Raw genomic sequence first — 23,974 nt, forward strand, 5'->3', positions numbered from 1 at the left:
ATTTGATTGACAGGCGGCGACATGTCAATTATCACTATTGTCCTCGACTTATTGGGGTTTATTGTGTAATTGAACAACCCACGAAGAGCTAACCGGGAAATACTATAGTACACCCTAATACAGATAACAGTAACACAATGTACACATGGTTCTGGCATGTTACTCACTGGCCAACCAAAATACTTGTCTTAAGATGCTTTTAACAATAGTAAAAAATTTGTTATATTCAACATTTCATGAACATATTTTCATTAATCATTCAATCATCAATTGATGATCAACAGTGAGTGAAAAACTAATTATGATGTTTATTATTTTCTTAGTCTTACCGTATTTTTTTGAGATGTGATTGCAGAAATATGCGAGCAAAATCGGCTCGATTTAACGAGCTGATTAGAATCAATCAGCTTTACAACATTCAATAAAAGACGCCTCATTTTATCTGTATTTCATGTTCCAAAATTTGACAGGTAAAATAAAAATAAAAGTGCTGCCCCCTTAGGAAGTGGTGGTTGTTGTTGTTGTTTTTGTATTCTCACTTAGGGTCAAGGACGTTGTTATTGACGTTTATAAGGAATTCCCAGAACCTCGTTTAAAAGCTCGCTTACCAACAAGGGTTTCCCAGGACGCTACAGCGTGATCAATGTGGATAACAGTTTATTTACACAAGAAATTCTTCTTCAAACACAGCTGTCTTCAAAACAAATAAGGTAAATGCCTTCGATATAATTAATGTATTTGTGCGACAGTAGATTGATGCCGTTATCAATTAAATTTCTTAATTGGACTCTTTATGCGTTAGTTTTTATTTTAGAATTATTTATTTAATTTATTTAACTAAAAATTTAAGAATAATCAGTGAACAAAATAACACTAAAGTGTTTCTCCTCCGGTTAGCTTTTCGTGGGTTGATTGCATATGACCATGAAACGTATCTCATCAATGACAATGGTAATAATTGTGCCTGTGGGCAAATACAATTCAATACATGTATACTACCTAAACCACAACGGAATCTCCATCGTATAATATCACATCTGCTCACGCAAGCGGTCTGGGTTGGAAGAAGCTGTCCTCTTGGAAATCCACGTCTACACACGTACGTGACGTCTAGGCTAATCCTCCTAAGCAGCACACACGGACACAGGCTCACTGTTACAGGCTCGAGGTCGCAGGTCCACACTTATCCTCCTGGCAAACCTCACCTCAAGGCAACACATCCATCCACGCGCCCACTGCAAGAAGAGCGCGTCATAACGCGCGAGCCAATTCAGTTCCTCGCTGATTGGTTGACGGTTCCCTATCACGCGACACGTGCGTGTTTCTTGGGCTTGTCACGGTACTGAACTTAAGCAGGATTGGTGGAAAGATGTGTGGAGGCCCGGTTAGCTCAGTCGGAAGAGCACTTGCCCTGTAAGCGAAGTACTCTCCGGACTGAGCTAGCCGGGCCGCCACACATCTTTCCACCAATTCCGCTTTAGTTTGGTACCGTGACAGGCTGGTCGCCAGCACTACAACAATAATAATGTAAACAAGTATCATACAGTCACCTAATTACAGTGCATGGGGACTTAATTCCGATAATACTAGTTTTCATACACACTGTAACCAACCAGAATCTCACGATGACGTCATACACATGAGCTCGGATCCTTGTAATTTGTTATACTATCAATACTATGAATACAAATAAATATAAAATTCAGGGATTTAAATCGATTTTAAAAACCAGTAGTCTATGACCTCTGGACCGAAATTTTGAGGAGTCAAATTAAAAAATGCTGTGGTCAATTTTGAAGCGCAAAGAATAAGTGTACATGTAGTGTTCTCCTGAAGCATCGGCAGCGGAAGATTTCACGGGTTACTAACAATCTTGGGGCCAGCTTCTTTTCTCATAAATATCAATTCAAAACAGTGCAATAAACACAACTCAAATTTTTATGGAGAACACTGGTACATGACTTGTGTTATGTATCTGTGTTGCTCATTTTTTTTTAGATCATAAAAGTAGACTAAGAGTAACACAGTGTCTTTAAAAGTTATATTGCTTTATTGAACTATTAAATAACAATATCATGGTACATAATACATAATTTACTGTTTTAAGACACCTGGTCCTTGACTGAGTGGGTCTAGCGATGAATAAGTGCTCTCCGCCCCCCCCCCCTCTCTCAACAATATTTTTTAAGAACGTGCTTGTTCAATAACATAGGTGCATTTTGGCTCTTTTAAAATGCATACACTGCAATGTTTAAGTTGTTAATTGACGTATTTTTAGCTCACCTGAGAACAACGTGCTCATGGTGAGCTTTTGAGATCACCTTTTGTCCGTCGTCCGTTGTGCGTTGTGCGGTGTCAACATTTGCCTTGTTAACTCTCTAGAGGCCACATTTATTGTCCAATCTTCATGAAATTTGGTCAGAAGATTGTTCTCAATTATATCTTGGATGAGTTTGAATATGGTTACGTTCGCTGAAAAACATGGCTGCCAAGGGGCGGGGCAATTTTCCTTATGTGGCTATATATGGCTATAGTAAAATCTTGTTAACACACGAGAGGCCACATTTATTGTCTGATCTTCATGAAACTTGGTCAGAAGATTCTTCCCAATAATATCTTGGATGAGTTCAAAAATGATGCCGGTTGGTTGAAGAACATGGCCGCCAGGGGGCGGGGCATTTTTCCTTATATGGCTATAGTAAAACCTTGATAACACTCTAGAGGCCACATTTATTTTCCGATCTTCATGAAACTTGGTCAGAAGATTTGTCCCAATGATATCTTGGATGAGATCAAAAATGGTAACCTTTGCTTGAAAAACATGGCTGCCAAGGGGCGGGGCATTTTTCCTTATATGGCTATTTATGGCTATAGTAAAATCTTGTTAACACTCTAGAAGCCACATTGTCCAATCTTCATGAAATTTGGTCATAAGATTGGTCTCAATGATATCTTGGATGAGTTCGAAAATAATTATGTTTGCTTGAAAAACATGGCTTCCAAAGGGCGAGGCATTTTTCCTGATATGGCTATAGTAAAATCTTGTTAACACTCTAGAGGTCACATTTACTGTCCGATCTTCATGAAACTTGGTCAGAAGATTAATCCCAATAATATCTTGGACGAGATCAAAAATGATCCTGGTTGGTTGAAAAACATGGCTGCCAGGGAGGGGGGGGGACATTTTCCTTATATGGCTATAGTAAAACCTTGTTAACACTCTAAAGGCCACATTTATTTTCCGATCTTCATGAAACTTGATCAGAAGATTTGTCCCAATAATATCTTGTTATCTCAGGTGAGCGACTTTGGACCTTTTTGGCCCTCTTGTTTCTATAGTTTAAATGGGTCAATACTTTCTCATTGTGTGCAATAATTCCGAAAGTTTTTTTATTCTAAAAAGTACATGTCCTTAGTTGCAAGTTTATATTTAGTTACAGCATGGTATTTTGCCAGACGCACGCTTTCCATTCGTTGAACTTGACAGACGACAGCAACAATTTGGCTCTTACTAAAACAGGTTTTACAAGGCATACATGCATAGTGATTGATGTATGAAGAAGATGCATACAAAGGAACTCGTACCAGCAAATACTATCATGTGGCTGTAGAGAAACGATGTACTTTATTTCTATACGTGGACATTTTTGCCTATCCGGTGACCCTTCGATCATGGGTTTTTACAGTCTGATTAAGGTCATAAAACCTGGCATATGAATACCTGAGGGCAATGGACCATTACATTTGTGTTATTGTGTAAATTACCTTGTATACCGATAATAAACAATGGTTTCACAACAGCATTTGCGTATTATCATATTAAGTTTTTACTTTTTGTAGTGCCACTTCAGAAAGGTCAGTGAACATCGTTGCTAAACGCGCATTAGTATCGCTTTTCGTGTATACCCTTTTCTTCAGAAAATAAAAAGTCCTCTGAATAATATAATACTTGTAATGTTAATTTATAACTGTTTGTAGATTGCATGTTTTCATCACGAACAGTTTCTGGATTACAGGCTGGATACTGTATTCAAATTTCATTGGACGCTTACAAAGGTCAGCTATGGTCAAAAGCTGGGTTAAACAGCTACGCCGAAAAAAAGGGATCTAATTGTAGCGATTTATTCAGTTTGAGCATAACCCTTATAATTAAAGTACAAAATAAATTTATTTATTAATTAAACATTTATATCGTTTCAGGAAATTGTAATAATGTACATGTACTAATAATTGTCATGTAGTTTAATTCAATATAAATTATTTTGTTTGAATCCATTTTTTTATGTGAAAATAAAAAATATTAAACGTAAATAGTTATAGTTGTCAATTGTCGAACTCCTCAGTTCTATCCCCCCCCCCTCTAGGAAAATGGGGGAAGGTTCTACCCAGTAAGTGGACTTGAAGAATTACTCAATTTATAAAATTAATCAATAAACTGAAAATAAGCCTATTCACTGCCCTATAGCAAATGTTTACTGATATTCAAGTATATTAGCTGTTGAGTAGAAGTATAATAATCTCATGAAAATCTTTGAAGTTGGTGTGTAGTATAATAAATTGGAATAAAGACATTGAGTTCATTACAGCCTGCTGTTTGCCAATAATCTAAGATACTGTTATAAACCATTCACTTTTTCAATTAATCTGTCACATACTGTGCTTGTTATATTGACAGAATTGATCAACAGTAAAAAGGGTGTTTTATGAATATTTGGTGCGGGGATATTGAATTCAAGTATTGAAAGTGGCAAAAAACTTACGAAGTGTTTTTTATTTTTTGCTTTATATATAGAAGATAATGGAGTTGAATGTATGTTTAACAAAGGTTTATTTCATGAAATATTTGCGTTTTAATTGACTGTAGTTTTTTCTGCTCCCCAAAAGTGGTCATCTTAAAACTGAACTGTCTGTGTGTTCCTTCTTCTATAAATTTCGTCCACATTCAGTGGCCAGTTATCAATTATAAAAGAAGTTTATAATAACTTCTTTTTTATTGAATATCTTGCTAAATCTGGAAAAAAAAAAATTGTACACATGTATGTAAGTTTATTTAACCATGAAAGAACATTATGTTTGCTGTTCCTAGTTACCAAAGCAGTTGTTTAAGAGATTGACATAAATGTTAAAACCTTTTTCATGTTTTACAAATCAAACAATTGTGCTTATTTGAATTAAGATAAGAACCGTTCATTGTTGTTCTCTTTGCTTTGAAAGCTAAAATTTATCAATAGTCTGGTAGGGAGGAGAGAATTTCAATATACTGTCAACATTTTAATCAAGTTGGGTTCCACTTATGTTTGCATGGGTAAATATAATGTAGACACCTTTCAAACAATTAATCGACTTAATGGAAAGTATATAATAGAATACAAATGTTTGGGTATATTTGTCCATATTAAATGTTAACAGTGGCAAAGGACTTATGTGTGAGTGCCTTATTGGGTTTGTGATATAATATATTTTTGAAAATTATTATTTGATTCATGGATTTCAGTATATATAAACAAGCAATTGTATGCAAAGACTGATAGCCAAAATTGTTTATTAATATTACATGTAATTGTAATTTGTTATAGCTTTGGCTAGGCAGCATTTGATTTTTCTCATTCATTTGTTACATGTACGTATAAAAGTAATTAAAATAATTATAAAAGGGTATATTGGCAGAAAATAAATAAATTAAAATGATAAAAATATAAGAAAGTTGCTTTAATGTAAAAGTCTGATGGCGTTTTTCTGTACGTTCACTTACTGAATAAAGTAATATCGTCCATTGCTATTTTGGGTAATTGATTATTAATTTAATGTTAATTCTGTAATAATGTAGTTAATATTTAATTTGTATGTTCAAAGGTTCATTAAATCCAAAAATGTTAACATTTGTTGAAAAGCATTTTTTGATTTCAATAACATTTATAATTGTTAGAAACTGATAAGATGACAAAAGCAATCCATTGCTATTATCATTGTTATTAGAATTTAATTGTTCCTTCAATTATGGATGAAAAATCAATCGCACGTGTAGGGTAGGCAGCTGCCAATCAATACATTATTGTTAATTTATTGGTATTGGTTAAAATTCATCAGTGTTTTTGTTCAGTCAACCGGCATCTGACAATATATTTATTTTCTGATGAATAGATTATTAACTTCATCAGTGGAGCAGTTTTGTTCTTTTAATTTGTGTGTGGGAAATATATGTTAATTTTTATTAAAAAAGGAACATTATATTCAAAATTAATACTTTATTTTTGCAGGACGTGTAATGTGTTGAAAATAAGATATTCTATGTAACTATGGTCACTATTAAATTACGATGATAAATATAATGAAACATTTTTTTAAAGCAATATGCCTGTTAAACATTTGAAAATTATACTTTAGTGCAATTTTATTGTTATAATTGTATAATTTCAACAGTAAAGTTAATGAATCTTAATAAATAATGAATTAAATTTGTTGTAGAAATCGATAAAAAGATGTTTTTTTCATACTTTCAGATGAGTTTCCATCTCGAACAGAACATTTACCAAGATGGCCGGCGTGCCTCAAGTATTGCGGATTAAGAACATGAAGAAAGAGAATACCACTGCTGACAAGGGCACACCACGGCCCTCATCTGGGAGCTCAGTGTCGTCTCGATCGTCTTCGCAAAAAACAAAAGAAAAGCCTGTTGACAAAGGCCCTACTAAGGAGGAGCTGATACAGGCAAATACGGAGCTTTCAAGAGAAGTTGAGAATCTGACTACGGAAAATCAACTTCTAAAGTCAACCATAGGTGCTGTGATTGATAAACTTATAGAGAACGCCAAGATTAAAGGCGTTAAAGTGTCTCGCGATGTTGAAAACCCAAATGTTTCAGAAGTGTCTGCAGATTCATTAGTGAGTTTGACAGAAAAGTTGACTGCTGAAAAGCGTAAAAGTGATACAATGGAATTTAGAGTTGAGGAGCTTGAAACTAGAATTACGCATTTAAATACAGAGTTAGCAAAGCTAATAAGAACTAGAGTGAATGTGGAAAATGAGTTGGATGAACTGTTAACCAATTGTCATACCTTTGAAGAATCAAAAAAGAAAGCTACAGAGATACTCAGAGATGTTCGTAAGTGTTATGACGATAATGTTAACTTAAATTTATGAAAGACAGGAAAAAAGGACTTAATAATTTATAGTCCCTTGAATAAGAGTATGAATAATATGTCAAGAATCATGAAGGGGATATTTTAGTCAGTACCAGTTTTCAACAGCCTTTACTCAGTTTTTCTTTTAAAAAGCTAACTTTGAAATGCTGTTAATTGATTTTATCACAAATGCATTTGATACAAGAAGTACGCTGTAGAAATAAAATTTATAAATAGTCCATTTCATAATATAATAATTTAATTATCCTACAGGAAGCACCAAGCTGTTCACATTCTTGGATTCCCTCCCTTTGGAAGACCTTGGCTCAGGTGAGGTAACTCCAGTTCAACTACCAGGGACACCGCTGACATCAACGCCTCGTAACTCATCAAAACCTTTACCTCAGACCCTCACTGTGATTTTGAATACAGAAAAACCTGAATTTGACTCCGGTAAGAACTGTTTTATTGTTTATGAATATGAAGACACAAACATGGTACACTTTATAGGCCCTTCACAGTTATTATAGTGAATGTGATTTGCGAGCCTCTTTACATATTATTACATCAGAAATTTCCCATCTTAAAAGTTCCAAAATGATAACCATCTTTTGTCTTATTTCAGTCAATGTTCTTAAAGTAATACTTTGGGTATTTGGGTATACAAAATTTTAAACACAAGTATTTACTAAAGTATTTGTAGATATTGGCTAAACAATTCTTTTACTTCTGCATTGAACCTAGAAGCCATTAAAATGAAAGGCCCCTGCATTGAACCTAGAAGCCCTTAAAATGAAAGGCCAGTTCAGTCAATTGTAAATTCATTTAATGCCATTATTCTCTCCACCCAGACAAAAAATATATTATAATCTGTAAATGTATTGAGTTTTTTACTGCCAGATTAAGATTTTTAGCAGAGTTGTCCTGTCAAACAGATTTATAGCACACTGGTCCTATCAAACAGATTTATAGCAGACTTGTCCTATCAAACAGATTTATAGCAAACTTGTGCTATCAAACAGATTTATAGCAGACTTGTCTTTTCAAACAGACGTATATCAGACCTGTCCTATCAAACAAATTTATAGCAAACATGTCCTATCAAACAGATTTATAGCAGACTGGTCCTATCAAACAGATTTGTAGCAGACTTATCCTATCAAAAAGATTTGTAGCAGACTTATCTTATCAAACAGATTTGTAGCAGACTTGTCTTTTCAAACAGACGTATATCAGACCTGTCCTATCAAACAAATTTATAGCAGACTGGTCCTATCAAACAGATTTGTAGCAGACTTATCCTATCAAAAAGATTTGTAGCAGACTTATCTTATCAAACAGATTTGTAGCAGACTTATCCTATCAAACAGATCTGTAGCAGACTTATCCTATCAAACAGATTTGTAGCAGACTTCTCCTATCAAACAGATTTGTAGCAGACTTGTCCTATCAAACAGATTTGTAGCAGACTGATCCTATCAAACAGATTTATAGCAGGCTTGTGCTATCAAACAGATTAATAGCAGACTTGTGCTACTGCTATCAAACAGATTTTTAGCAGACTTGTCCTATCAAACAGATTTATAGCAGACTTGTGCTACTACTATCAAACATATTTATAGCAGATGTGTCCTATCAAACAGATTAATAGCAGACTTGTGCAATTTAACAGATTTGTAGCAGACTTGTCCTATTTAACAGATTTATAGCAGACTGGTCCTATCCAACAGATTTATAGCAGACTTGTCCTATCATACAGATGTATATCATACTTGTCCTATCAAACAGATTTATATCAGATGTGTCCTATCAAACAGATTTATAGCAGACTTGTGCAATTTAACAGATTTGTAGCAGACTGGTCCTATCAAACAGATTTATAGCAGACTGGTCCTATCAAACAGATTAATAGCAGACTGGTCCTATCAAACAGATGTATATCATACTTGTCCTATCAAACAGATTTATAGCAAACTTGTGCTATCAAACAGATTTATAGCAGATTTTTCCTATCAAACAGATTTATAGCAGACTTATCCTATCAAACAGATTTATAGCAAACTTGTCCTATCAAACAGACGTATATCAGACCTGTCCTATCAAACAAATTTATAGCAAACATGTCCTATCAAACAGATTTATTGCAGACTGGTCCTATCAAACAGATTTGTAGCAGACTTATCCTATCAAACAGATTTGTAGCAGACTTATCCTATCAAACAGATTTATAGCAGGCTTGTGCTATCAAACAGATTAATAGCAGACTTGTGCTACTACTATCAAACAGATTTATAGCAGAGTTGTCCTATCAAACAGATTTATAGCAGACTTGTGCTACTGCTATCAAACAGATTTATAGCAGATGTGTCCTATCAAACAGATTTATAGCAGATGTGTCCTATCAAACAGATTTATAGCAGACTTGTGCAATTAAACAGATTTGTAGCAGACTTGTCCTATTTAACAGATTTGTAGCAGACTTATCCTATCAATCAGATTTATCGCAGACTTATCCTATCAAACAGATTTTTAGCAGACTTATCCTATCAAACAGATTTATAGTAGGCTTGTGCTATCAAACAGATTAATAGCAGACTTGTGCTACTGCTATCAAACATATTTGTAAAAGACTTGTCCTATCAAACAGATTTATAGCAGACTTGTCCTATCAAACAGATTTATAGCAGACTTGTCCTATTAAACAGATTTGTAGCAGACTTGTCCTATCAAACAGATTTATAGCAGACTTGTCCTATCAAACAGATTTGTAGCAGACTTGTCCTATCAAACTGATTTTTAGCAGACTTGTCCTATCAAACAGATTTTGTTGCAGACTTATCCTATCAAACAGATTTATAGCAGACTTGTCCTACTAAACAGATTTGTTGCACACATGTCCTATTAAACATATGAATAGCATACTTATATTTAACAGATTTATAGCAGGATTGTGCTATCAAACAGATTAATAGCAGACTTATCCTATTAAACAGATTTGTAGCAGACTTGTCCTATCAAACAGATTTGTAGCAGACTTGTCCTATCAAACAGATTTGTAGCAGACTTGTCCTATCATACAGATTTATAGCAGACTTGTGATATTTAACAGACTTGCAGCAGGCTTGTGCTATCAAACAGATTAATAGCAGACTTGTCTTATCAAACAGATTTATAGCAGACTTGTCCTATCAAACAGATTTATAGCAGACTTGTCTTATCAAACAGATTTGTAGCAGACTTGTCCTATCAAACAGATTTATACATTCAGCAGACTATTTAACAGATTTGTAGCAGACTTGTCCTATCAAACTAGCGTTCTGGTTAGAAAATTTTATTTCAGTATAAATAGCGGAATTACCAATATGAAAACATTTGAATTAAAAATGGGAACAAGTTGCATGTATTTCAGTTGAAGAACTTTTGAAATGGTTATAATCTTCATTTTTATAATTCAGTTGATTTGATTGACATGTTTGGAAATTTTGATATGAAAATCATAGACAAAGATCTTCAAATCTAGTAGTTGTTGAATTGTGTTGAGTACTTAAGAGGGTTAGCCATTTGTGGTGATAAATTCTTTCCTAAAACAAGCCAAAAAGACCAACTCGTTAAATTTTGTGAATTAAAGTTATTTTAACTTCATTTTCCTTTGTGATTTGTATGAACCAAAAGCATAAAGCGTTTCACTTACTGGGTATGTCCTTACATTTAATGAACTCAACTTCTCTTTACTTCTGAATGCATTTTGCTTAAACTTTCATACCTTAACACATGCACTGATGTCTCAAAAATTGTTAAGACCCTTAAAGCATAACTGACTTAAGTTCCATATTTTCTGGATTCGTTAATAATTTTAAATTTATTTTGTTTCATAAAACAGTATTAATCTTGTTTATTTTACCCAAAAGTTGCACTAAAAACTTGTAATTAAATACTATTTCAATGATATTTTTGTTCACTTTATTGCTTTTATTTAAAACTTGCAATACCTTTTCAATGATATGTTTGCTAACTTCATTCTAACACAAAATAGGTTTAGCTCAAACAGACTTGAAAATATTAAAGAAATTGGGGCTGAATCTGCGTGATTGTGGACGATACTTTTAGGTAGCAATTATGAATCTTAATTTTTAATTATAATGGAATAGAAAATGGAAAGACTATATAAACATGTATTTGGGGAAGAAAAAAATCCATTTTGTAAACACCAGTGTGTTGTTGAGGAATAAGTGTCTGAAACAGATTTAGTTGGACATCCTTTTATACTTTTAAATCCATGTACAATAGCTTCAGATTTCACATATGACAATTTGTTGCTTCTTGCAGGAAAGTTTGAAAAGCCAGTGAAAAGTTCATTCAACCGATGTTTGTCCCATTCAACACAATTTTTGTTCCATTTTAGAGGACAAATTGCTATTGCAGCGATTTTACAATCTTGGGTGTGTCATTTGGACAGATCGTATAGATTGTGAGGATTATGTCCCCTGATACACTTGTCAACCTTATTCAACATAGCCTTAAAAGCAGCCTTAGCTTAAACCACTTTTTGCATTCATCTATTTATCGTAAATTAGGTGTGCTATCTGAAATATAGAAATCTGTTTACAATTTAATAATATAAATAAAATCTGTCATTTCATTGTGCTTGATAAAATAGCTTATTTGATCTTCAAAGAAACTGAATTCTCACACTTTTGTTATTTAACGCAAACACAAATCTGTTTTCCACTGTTTTGCAAAACGAAAAAGTGACTTTGCATATTGTTTAGAGTTTAAAATCGATTAGTTGAATTGATTTACACACTTGATTCTAAGAGGCCAAAAAATAAAAAGATTCAATTTGTATTCTCATATTTTCAGGGACTTTGAACGGAAAATATTTTAGAAGATATACTTTTATATGTTTCATTTAATAAAAAAAAGTATTAGCTTTTTAAGTGGACTTAATAATGATAATCAGTGGTGAAAGAAAATTTGATCATGGTAAATAAACAAATAAATATTTTTAATATATTTTTAGCTCCTGTTGAGCTTTTGTGATCAGTGTATGTCCACTGCTGTGTGTCATGAGGAGTGCGTCATCAACATTTAGCTCATAACCATGCTAGCGGCCGCATTTTTTATCACTCTTGATGGAATATGGTCAAAAATTTTATTTTGACAATATCTCGCTGGAGTTCAAATCTAAGTAAAGTGTGTCCAAAAACTACATTAAGGTCAATTGCTCTTATCTTAAAAAACCTTGTTACGATTCCAGAAGCCACATTTTTGGCTCAGTCTTGATGAAATTTGGTCAAAAGAGAAATCTGGTCAATATCTAGGTCTGGTTAAAAAATCTAGGTTGCATAAGTTGAAAAACTAGGTCAACAAGGGAAATCTTAGAAAAACCTTTTTACCCTCTGGCAGCCTCGTTTTTATTTTCATCTTGGAATGACTCTTGGTCAGAGATGTCCAAAAAATGTCCCGATGTCAGATCATAGAAAACCTGGTCATTTGGTCAAACGGTTTAAAATTTGTTATCACTGTAAGGCCACATTTAGGACTCATTATTTACATGTAATGAAACTTGATCAGAAGGTTTATTTTGAAAATATCTAGGACACATTTCCTAGAGCAGGTGAGCTTTTAAGAACAGCATGGCCCTCTTGTAATTTTTATTACCTAAAACACTAATTGTTATGCCATCTGTCGGTCAAACTTTGTGTTTAGGTTTCGAAAAATGCTCATAACTTCTTTGTCGCTTCAGATAGCAATTTCATATTTGGCATGCATGTGTATATGGATAAGGCCTTTCCATATGCACACAAATTTTGACTTCTGTGACCTTGACCTTGAACTTAGGGTCCGCATTTAGGTTTAGAAATCTGCGTTTAGGTTTCGAAAAAACCCTCATAACTTCTATCAAGCATTTATAGGGGGCATAAGTCATATTACAATACTAAATAATGGTCTCATACAGGCAGTGCTTTCAGATAATTATTGTTGCAGATTATAATTCTTTCATTTCTTATACATTTTCTTCCTTACATAAAATTGTCTAACTTTACTTTGTATGCCATACTAAATTGTTGTTTTATCTGTCCCATTTCAGCCCCCAGTGAAGATGGCTGGTGACACTCATATTAAGAACATGCACAAAGACTTGCGGATGTATGTGATACAGCAACTAAGTCTGCCAAAAGGAAGTGGTAATGGAAATTACTTGTATATTTACCATTTAACACTTAGATACTCGATTTGTTTGTCATTCCTTGGAAATTAAATTGAATTTAAAGCTTTCTTACTCTATTCAAATTTTAATTGCTTAATTTCAAACACTAAGATACTGATGAGCAGCAAACAACATACAAGCTGAACAGACTGCGAGTTGCTTGCAGGTTGAACTTCTGGTTTTAAGCTGGTTGCATGTAGCCATTTTTAGCTCGACTATTATATACGAAATATATATAGTGGAGCTATCCTACTCACCCCGGCGTCTGCGTTAGCGTTAGTGTGCAAATGTTAAAGTTTTCGTACTACCACAAATATTTTCTTTGTCCCTTGACATATTGCTTTCATATGTTGCATACTTGTTTACCAACATCACCCCAACCTATAAACAAGAGCAGAGACCTCTATCAAGCATTTTGTGATAATTATGGCCCCTTATCCACTTAAAATATGCATATTATTGATAAATCTATGTTTAAGTTTGCGTACTACCCCAAATATTTCCACACCCCACATTATAATCCCTTCTCACTCCCCCCTACCCCCCCCCCAATTTTTTTTCCTTTTGTTATTTTTGAAAGATCGTCTAATAAATGACCACACCCCACATTATACCCCCTCTCAACCCCCCGCCCCCCCCCCCCCCCCAAATTTTTTTTTTTTTATTCCTTTTTTTATTTTTGAAAGATCGTCTAATAAATTATTGAATATGAACAATTTCCCCATGATGGCTTACGTTATACTGTCAAGCACTCTAATAGTCGAGCGCGCTGTCCTCTGACACCTCTTGTTACTTCTCTTCTGAGCGGGAAAGGGTTAAAAGGAATTTATCAAGTGAGCAGCTATAATGATATTGGCCACCTCATTACGATTTTCAAATTACACATTAGGCACTTTGTCTTAAAATCTCCAGACTTGCTAATTTTATTTTCACACCTTACTTTTTTTTTGCAAATGCTTTAGTCTCCACACTTTATTGCCATGATTAATGTTTCATTGCAAATGCCTAAAATATTGTTTTGCACATGTCGGTCAGTCGGTCCGTCCATCCACCAAATGGTTTCCGGATGATAACTCAAGAACGCTTAGGCCTAGGATCATGAAACTTCATAGGTACATTGATCATGACTGGCAGATGAACCCTATTGATTTTCAGGTCATTAGATCAAAGGTCAAGGTCACAGTGACTCGAAACAGTAAAATGGTTTCCGGATGATAACTCAAGAACGCTTAGGCATAGGATCATGAAACTACATTTCAGGTCAAAGGTCAAGTCACAGTGACTCAAAACAATAAAATGGTTTTCGGATGATGACTTAAGAACGCTTAGGCCTAGGATCATGAAACTTCATTGGTACATTGATCATGACTGGCAGATGACCCCTATTGATTTTCAGGTCACTAAGTCAAAGGTCAAGGTCACAGTGACTCAAAACAGTAAAATGGTTTCCGGATGATTACTCAAGAAGGCTAAGACCTAGGATCATGAAACTCCATAGGAACGTTGATCGTGACGTGTGTATTTGAGATTTATTTACAGGTCGTCCAGCGTCTTCTCGACTACAGATGTATCGACCTGCCCCTGTGACCCTTCAGGGGAGAAAATAAGGTCATATTATACATCTTAGCACGATGGCCAATGAGACCTTAATGTGACTAGATGCTTTTTTTTTTTTTTTTTTTTTTTAATGGATTATATAGTGGTTTGCCTTTCATCGAAATGGTTTTTGCAGTATTCCTATTATCTCTAGATTAGCATTATCCTTATTGGCATTAATGTTAATTCCTTATAGTTTGTGTGTGGTTTTTGTGCTCTCCGCCCCAAGAGGTGTTAGTGGGGGTTCGAGCAGGATACAGAGGGCGCCCCGATTCCAGAGGCGCCCCTGGTTCTTTTAAGTGCCCGGTGTACAGCACCGATACACTGCACCCCCGTTTAACGTCCCTCGCGGAGGACTAGTTAGTACATGAACATAGATTAGTACAGATATTACTCTACTGCCCTGTGTCTTGGTGTAAATTCACATGGGCTCTCTCTGTTGTGCTATTGGATATTGTCAGGTGTTTTAATGGTGTTGCAAGGGTCAGAATAGTTTTGAAAGGTATTTTAGTTTAATATAGTAGAAAAGGGGCTGCGTTTGTGTGGTTGGACCGAGATGACTGGTTGGTTGTTGGGGGTACAGGGAGGACAATATCTGGTTCTACACTTTCTTTCTTTGGGAGACAATTTTCACGCGCCTTTATATTGGTTTGTTTTTGAGAGAGAGAGACAGAGAGAGAGCGCGCACGTTCTTCTTCCTGTTCATATTGCTAGTGGTTACACAGATGGTAATTATATGTATTAGTGCATTTTGTTCAGGAGGGAATAGATCTGGGATGTTAATGCTGACCATCCCTCTTATTCGATTTTACCCTCATAGTGACAAGGGTAATACGTGCAGGTTAGCAGTACAAGGGTTACAATTCAACGTCAAACGTAACAAGGCACAGGCATGCAAGGAAAAAACTTACACTACACTACAAGAAAACATCACCTTCGCTACAGTAGGGGAAACAACAACAACAAATACCGTCACCATTCTCTTTTTATTTTTATTTTTGTCATGTTGGGTATGTCATGTCAACGGAGCCAGAGTGCACGGATGTCATGTCAACGGAGCCAGAGTGCATGGGCGAGAGATATCTCTTCAGGCGCGCCCTCTGGCCCAGCCGACACGCTCTACTCAACATGTTTAAGTCTTGTACATATGGGAAAAAATGTTTACTAATCACATTTATTTATAACAATATTTACACCTATAGGGGTTGCACTGTGGGTAAATTTGCCCACGTGCGCACTTACTGCGTCTTCCAATCCTGCGTGGAAGTATGTTGTCTCTGTGTGCTTTTCCCCTACCTTCGTCGTTGTTGCTGATTACAGCTTAAGAGAAGGAAAACGAGGGTCTCGCGGAACCCTGGGTTTTGTTACCTAGAGCGCTATTTGGTTGTAAAAGAAGGATTAGAGCTTATCCATAGTGGTCAAAAGGGGCCAAGTGACATATGTATTGGGGGGGGACGTACCCTTCCATCGTTTTAGTATTATTAGTCTTTATCTATTTATTTATTGGTGTAATTTTCCTATATATCTTTAAGCGCAGACGAGGAAACCGCGAACGTTCGTTATAGACAGCTCCCTCACCTTTGCCTTGTTTATAGTATTGTTTATTTATGTATTGACGTCAACAAGGTGTTATTGGACACTGCATTATAATGTACTACCAATCCAAAGTACATTTGGACCCCAAATACAAATATAGGTTCTCGGCGTGCACATTACATGCAGTGTTTCTATATCTATTTATTTGTTGATGCAATTTTCCTCTTGTCTTACGTACATAAGATAGTCATTATTAATTGGAATCTTTAAAATTACATATATCATGGATTGTTTTACGGTACAGTTTTAGAACCAAATTAATTAATAAAAGTATATAAGTTCGAGCCGGGCCCAGACGAGTGGCCATATGGACAACACCGGAGTGACCATCCTCCGAGACCCGCCCGTCATTAGTACATAAAGTTGCCATTATTGATCTGAGTTTTTATTTATTTATTTATTTATTTATTTTAATTTTCCTATAGGGCCGGGATAATATGGTTAGGTTCAGTTCGGGCCCAGACGAGTGGCCATATGGTGCACACCGAAGTGACCATCGTCCGAGTCCCGCCCGTCATTAGTACATAAGATTGCTATTATTAATTTGAATAAATGAAGCAGTATATAACTGACGGTATGTGTTGTTATTTCTATCTACCGCTAATAGTCCAACGGAATATTATATTTTATCTAAGTAGCCCGTGTCGCGCAAAAATTTAAACACGTGCAGTCGCACAACAGGAGCGATTTCGCTTGGAGGCATCAACAGTGAGTGGCGATAAATGATAAGTGGGTTTTTGTAGGCCGCTATTACCCCTGCACTTAGTTCTAGTCTCTGTTCAGCGTGTTTAGGGCATATAAAGAAAAGATGTTCAAACGTGTAATGAATGTTGCACTGGGGGCAGAGGACAGTTTTGTAATAGTCGCCGTGCAATCTAGTCACCCTTAGGCCCATGCGCGAGTAAGCCCTGTCCTCCCTTTTAATGGGACTATAGATGTTAATCTTATGGCTAGGGTTGGTTACTAGCGGTAAATTATGATCGGCGCAGTACATTGACCATTTGTGATCCTGTTCATTATACCCTTTTTGGTTAATGATTGCAATTAGTTCGCGCGCGCTAGGCTTTAAATCAGAGGGTAGACCTTCATGGGAACCTATTCTGGCAAGTTGGTCAGCGTGTTCGTTACCCGGAATGCCTACGTGACTCGGGATCCATACAAATTGGAGAGTGATATTGTTGTTTGCTAGTTTTGTGATTCCCTTTAATGTTGCACATATTAGGTCGGGACGCATTTTCGATGATCCTGCATTAAGTGCTTGTAAGGCGCTGAGAGAATCGGTTAATATCGCGTAGTTTGAGCGTTCGTGAGTTTCAAGTTCGTTAAGCCACTTTATGGCGCTGTTTATTATAGCTAGTTCGCAAGCAAATATAGACAGTTCTTTATTATATTTTACCTTGCACTGATGTATAATGACATTTTTGGGTTGATACACTACAAAAGCCGCGCCTGCTATTTCAAGTTCCTCATTTTTGCTACCGTCAGTGAAAATCTGGGTGTAATCCCCATATTTATCTGTTACATAGTTTTGAGCTATAGAGCCACTGTTTGGGTCGTTGTCGGATTTTTTAATTAATGTTGTTAGATGTAAGTCAATATTTGGTTTTTATAGATTTCTTAAGCTAAAGTATGTAGGTTCCTGAGTTTTAATGTCAATAGTCTCATAACATTTGCCTAGCTCGAGCACGTTCTGCGCGTACGGGAGACCACTCTTCTTTTTCCTTTTTTGGTAGGCCGGGTCTTCAGTAACACTAAGATTAATTGGGAGGTGTGGTCCCATAGATAGCGTGCGCGCGCGGTATTTTAGTTGGTTAATTTGCCTTTGTTGACCCAGTTCTATCATTCCACATTCAGCGTGCAGCAGAACGGTGCTTGTAGATTTACGTGTACCAGTTATAATTTTAAGTGCCGTATTTTGGATTACTTGTAATTTATTGAGTAATGTTTCACTGGCTGAATTGTACGCAATGCTTCCGTAGTTTATTTTTGCCCAGATAGTGGCTTTATAGATACGCATAAGGGCTTTTTTATCCGTACCCCAGTTGTTTCTTTGGATGCATTTTAGAAAGTTGAGGTCCTTTTGGCAGCGTTCAACTAGTTTAAGGATGTGGTCTTTCCATGTTAAATATTTGTCAAATGTCATACCCAAAAAAGTAATGTTGTCAAGAAGCGGAAGAGGAGCACCACATAGAGTAAGTTGTGGGGGGTTAGGGGTTTTCTTAGATCGAGTTGCTTTACGTGTTTTTTTGCCGCTACTTTTTGTGCACTGGCAGGGAATAAGATTGCTTGGGTTTTTGTGGGATTTATTTGGAAGCCATACGATGCGCTCCAGTTTTCTATTGCAGTTAGGGCTTTTTGGATTTTAGTAATTGCTAGATTCGGCGATTTTGATGTGGTCCATATTGCACTATCGTCTACAAAAAGTGATAAATTGATTAGATCAGTGTTATTTTGTGAATTGTGTGCCTTAATTTCTCTGTCTAGGGTGTTCATAGTCACGGAAAATAATATTGGAGATAGGACACTACCTTGGGGACAGCCGTTTATAGTCTCAACTGATTCTGATGTCGCGTCATGCAGTCTCACTTTTATTTTACGCGTTGTAAGAAAAGCTGCAAGCCAGTTGAGCATTTTACCCTCTATTCCTAACGTATTAAGTGTTTTAATGGCGTTTTCGTTCCATAGTTTATCGAATGCGGCTGTGAGGTCTAAAAATACGGCTGCTACGGTTTGACCGAGATTTTGGGCTCTTTTAATATCAGCTTCAAGGCGTACTAAATGATCTTCGCAAGAGTGGTTAGATCTACAGCCCGATTGGACTTATGAGATTTTGTTATGTTTTTCTAGATACGCGCAGAGTCTCGGTTTTATCATTTTCTGCATTAGTTTGGTGAGCGTAGAGGTTAAAGAGATCGGCCGATATGAGGCTGGAGAGTCTTTAGGCTTATTGATTTTAAAGATCGGAATTATTGTGGCCGCGTGCCATTCATCAGGAAGAGTACCTTCAGACCATGATTTATTATAAAGGGCAAGTAATTCTTGTTTCCCCAAGAGTGGAAGCTGTTTAAGTATCTTATAATGGATGTAATCGTCGCCCGGCGCGCCGTTTTTGCATGTAAGGAGAGCTGATTCGAGCTCGAACAGGCTAAAAGGAGCATTGTACTTGTGAGTTTTTTCCTCGGTAAGAGATTGTAGCCAGACAAGAAATTCATTTTTTGTTTTTATTTTCTTTGCAATTAACGTTTCAGAGTAGCCTTCGTCACTGCTTACTTTTTGATAATGTTGTACCAGGGCAGAAGCTTTATCAGCGTTAGATACAAGAACTTCGTTGTTAACCCGAAAGATAGGTGTATTAGTAGGGGGTCTGCCTTGCATGCGCTTAACTTGATCCCATAGTTCTTTGCTAGTTGTTTTATGTGAGAGATTATTACAAAATTCGTTCCAGCTTTCTAATTTTGCCTTTTTTAATACTTGTTTAGCACTTTTGCGGGCTTCCCTATATTTGTCATACTTAGGTCCGGTTCTGATTCGGATACATTTTCTCCTACATTTTTCACGATATTAAATGGCGTCTGTGCATTCTTGATTCCACCATGGTACAGACCGTTTGAGTTTTTTAGGTGTTTTGCTTACAGGGATTGAGTTATCAAGCGCAGTTTTAAGTTTTGTTATATAGGATTTAAAGTAAGAGTTGGTGTCAGTATTATCTACATTAGGAAGGAACTCATTATTACACTGAGTTTTAAAGTTGTTCCATTGTTCAGGTGTGGCTTTGTGTATTTTCCATTTGTGTTGTGTGGACGGAAGGGTATTCCCTATTCTTGTCTTAATGTTTATTATGATTGGAAGATGGTCACTTCCAAACGAGTCGTCAATGACATTGAAATCGCTTATAGCTTGAAGATGGGCTGAGGTAAGGGCTAGATCGATCGCGCTGTCGGGTTTATCTTCGCGATCAGACAATCTCGTTATTTGACCGTCCTTAAGGATGTTTATGCTGTTATTGTTAATTAATTTTAAGAGATTTTCAGAGTTATCGTCGCATCGTGGATCACCCTCGGTTGATCGTGACTGGCATATGACCCCTATTTATTTTCAGTGACTTGAAACAGTAAAATGGTTTCCGGATGATAACTTAACAATGCTTAGGCCTAGGATCATGAAACTTCATAGATACATTGATCATGACTGGCAGATAACCCTTATAGATTTTCAGGTCACTAGGTCAAAGGTCAAGGTCACAGTGACTTGAAACAGTAAAATGGTTTCCGGATGATAACTTAACAAAGCTTAGGCCTAGGATCATGAAACTTCATAGGTACATTGATCATGACTGGCAGATGACCCCTATTGATTTTCAGGTCACTAGGTCAAAGGTCAAGGTCACAGTGACCTGAAGCAGTAAAATGGTTTCTAATGTATTCACAAAATGGCTGCCACTACAACTGACTGCCCGTTTGGGGTCATGCGTGTTTTACAAACAGCCCTTGTAGCAAATGCTCCTTCTTCCCCATTTTATTGCCACTCACAATGTTTTATTGCAAATGCTCCAGCTTCCACACTATAAGATTGCAAATTTGTCAACTTCCACTCTTTATTGCAGCACTAAATGTTTAATTGCAACTGGGCTGGCATCCACACTTTATTGCCACACTCACCATTGCAAAAGTTTTAGCTTCCACAGATTATTGCAACACTCAATCTTCCATTTCCAAATGCTCCTAATTCCACACTGTTTTGCTACACACAATGTTTGATTGCAAATTATCCAACTCTAATGTTTCATTGCCACTTTTAGTATTTCATTTCAAATGATCCATCTTTCACACTTTATTTCCACACTCGATGATTTATTTAAAAATATTTCAACTGCCACACTTTATGATTCATTACAAATGCTCAAGCATCCACACTTTATTGCCACACTCATGATTTATTTAAAAATTTCAACTTCCACACTTTTTGCCTTACTTTATTTTTTATTGCAAATTCTCCAACTTCCATGTTTTATTGCCCTTCTTAATGTTTATTACAAACAATCCAGCAGTTACAATTTTTTGCCACTTTTAAGTTTTATTTAAAATGATCCAGATTCCAAACTTTTTTGCCACACTTGCTATTTTAGAGTTTTTCCCAGGAGGGCAAAGGGGCATGGCGCATAACTTTCAAAAAGGGCATTTTAACGTGCAGTTTATGCAAAAAAGGGCAAAAACGTTTGGTGCATAACTGGTTTTTAGAAGAAAATTCAACATTTAATCGCATCAGAAGCAGTTGTGGGAAAAACTTAAAAATATAAACAAGCACATTTAATGGTAATTGATGTATTTAACTAACTTTAATTAATATTAATATATTTACCTTGCTATGTCTTCCATTAAAGTTCCATGCTGTTTCAGTAAACTGTACGGCATGAAAAACATAATAAAGCAATATATGCATATGAATCTGATTATAAACAGATTCACTAACATATAAATGAAACCATGTTTGTCTTATCCCATTTTCTAACGATACTCTTGTCAGATGTTTTAACTTTGCGATTAAACTGAACACTAACAATTTGCTAACACTCATTTCAGTTACATATATCCACTGAGCATATTACTAATAAATATGCTGTTGGTATCTAAAACTTTTTATGCATCTTTCGTTATCACATGCATTAATTTGCATTTCAGTAATCCCTTCTAAATGTATGATCTCCATCGTTTATTTGATCCTTATTTGCCATTTTTGCAGAGAGTCACAATTTATTTTCTGTATTGTCCGCCATCTTGTTAATATGATGTGAGCGACATTTGCATATCAACGTAAAATCGTATAATATGTCCATCTATTAAGCGATTCGCATTTAATTTAATATGTTAACGGTACAGTAATTGTTTCAATAATTAATAATCTAAAAGACCATAACGATAAAGATACAACTTGTTTGTGTTTTTAGCGAGGCTGTTTTCGGAGAAAACCGGAGGTATTGTCATAGCCTGCTCGTCTTCTGCCGTCCGCAGGCGTCGTGCTAAAACCTTTACATTGGCTCTTAAATCAAAGAGCTTCCACCTACAACTTTGAAACTTCATATGTTGATGCACCTTGATGAGTTCTACACGCCACACCCATTTTGGGTCACTAGGTCAAAGGTCAAGGTCACTGTAACCTCTAAAAAAAAAGAATTCTGACAAGCTTTCACAGCCGAGCGTGGCACCCGTTATGCGGTGCTCTTGTTTAAATTTAATTAAGCAAAGAAAAAAATGTTTTGATATTACTGTATCATGCATGAAATGCACTATTTCCACGAGGATAACATCAAGATTTTCATCTCCAAAGTAACTGTCAACGATTTCATCGTGGACGAGTACACATTACGGACCGATTAGTGTGCTAGGTATAAGCCAGTGAAATTATCAATTGATATCGATACGGGGTTATTCACTCATGACTAATACACAACCGCGCAAATCTTCGCTGCTTGGGGCCTTTCTCTGATACTAGTCGGCTTAGAAGTTTGGTCAAGGGACAATAAAGATTTTATCAATAAGGGCACATGGCTGCTTTTTCCTTTGAAAAGGGCAGAGCGGCGCTTATGAAAGGCAGCATGGCACAGCGTCACGCAAAAAGGGCCTGGGAAAAACTCTATATTTCATTTCAAATGATCCACATTCCATACTTTATTGCAACACGTAATATTCTTTACAAATGCTCCAGCTTAAACAAGTCATTGCCACACTCAATGTTTCATTGAAAAGAATCCAGTCTTAACACTATTTCCAAATTCAACATTCATTAAAGCTGCTTTGCATATGACACTTTTACTCCTTTGCTGCATACGTGTACTTTTCATTTTGCTCAAGAGGCTTCGCTTTCTACCCTTTCTTCCACACTTAATTATTATATTTCCAATACACTTCTTTTTTGTTGCATAGTTTGGTGGAATTATGATGCACACAACTCAAATAACTTTCCATTTCATTTTTTCTTTTTAATACTTTGCTTTCCAGTCCACATAATTTTCTAATCAACAAGATATTTTAGACTAACAAATATATTTACAACTCCCATATGCGAGAGAACAAAGTAAGCTCTCTCTTGCTGACTGGCGTATATAATATATAACTATGCAGGTGCTGACTGGCGACTTATGGGGGAGCGGCTAGGCATCCCGCAGGAGACGATTAGCCAATGGAAACGCTGGAAGATTGAACAGCCGATGTTCTACATGTTACAGACTTGGAGTCAGAGCTCGGGTGCTACAGTGCGCATGCTACATCGTCATCTCGTGTCTCCTCAGATGAGGTGTACGCTACTGGCCAAACGGATCAGTGACTTCTATAAAGTGGATTGATGATGCATGTATTGTGATGGATAGTATTGTAAAATCATGATTGTCTGTGGAGCATCAATTTTGAGTTGATATTGTAGGTTGACTTATCAACGAATTTTACCTGGTCCCGTA

The 23,974-nt window shown here is 36.1% G+C and overlaps 2 protein-coding genes across 3 annotated transcripts in view; one reads left to right on the plus strand and one right to left on the minus strand.

Moving 5' to 3' along the window:
• Positions 1 to 524, minus strand: part of LOC127875249 (molybdenum cofactor biosynthesis protein 1-like) — a 28,685-nt gene extending 28,161 nt beyond the window's left edge. For both annotated transcript variants that reach the window (XM_052420158.1, XM_052420159.1), the window contains exon 1: positions 330 to 524. In XM_052420158.1, coding sequence (XP_052276118.1) covers positions 330 to 437 — 108 coding nt within the window. In that variant the 5' untranslated portion in view covers positions 438 to 524. The remainder of the gene's footprint in view (positions 1 to 329) is intronic.
• On the plus strand, positions 335 to 23,963 carry LOC127872398 (uncharacterized). Its single transcript, XM_052415728.1, has 6 exons — positions 335 to 710; positions 6,501 to 7,102; positions 7,395 to 7,574; positions 11,448 to 11,464; positions 13,213 to 13,309; positions 23,643 to 23,963. Exons 2-6 carry the CDS (start codon positions 6,535 to 6,537, stop codon positions 23,861 to 23,863), a joined length of 1,083 nt encoding a protein of 360 aa, XP_052271688.1. The 5' UTR covers positions 335 to 710; positions 6,501 to 6,534; the 3' UTR covers positions 23,864 to 23,963.
• The last annotated feature ends 11 nt before the right edge of the window (positions 23,964 to 23,974 follow it).

The sequence above is a fragment of the Dreissena polymorpha genome, chromosome 3 (genome assembly GCF_020536995.1).
Source record: "Dreissena polymorpha isolate Duluth1 chromosome 3, UMN_Dpol_1.0, whole genome shotgun sequence".
Taxonomy (NCBI): domain Eukaryota; kingdom Metazoa; phylum Mollusca; class Bivalvia; order Myida; family Dreissenidae; genus Dreissena; species Dreissena polymorpha.

Excerpts from the sequence above, each read along its gene's own strand:
- LOC127872398 (XM_052415728.1), top strand. The coding sequence starts at position 6,535 with ATGGCCGGCGTGCCTCAAGTATTGCGGATTAAGAACATGAAGAAAGAG. Across the intron at positions 7,103-7,394 it reads AGAGATACTCAGAGATGTTC|GAAGCACCAAGCTGTTCACA; the intron begins GTAAGTGTTATG and ends ATTATCCTACAG. Across the intron at positions 13,310-23,642 it reads AAGTCTGCCAAAAGGAAGTG|GTGCTGACTGGCGACTTATG; the intron begins GTAATGGAAATT and ends ATAACTATGCAG.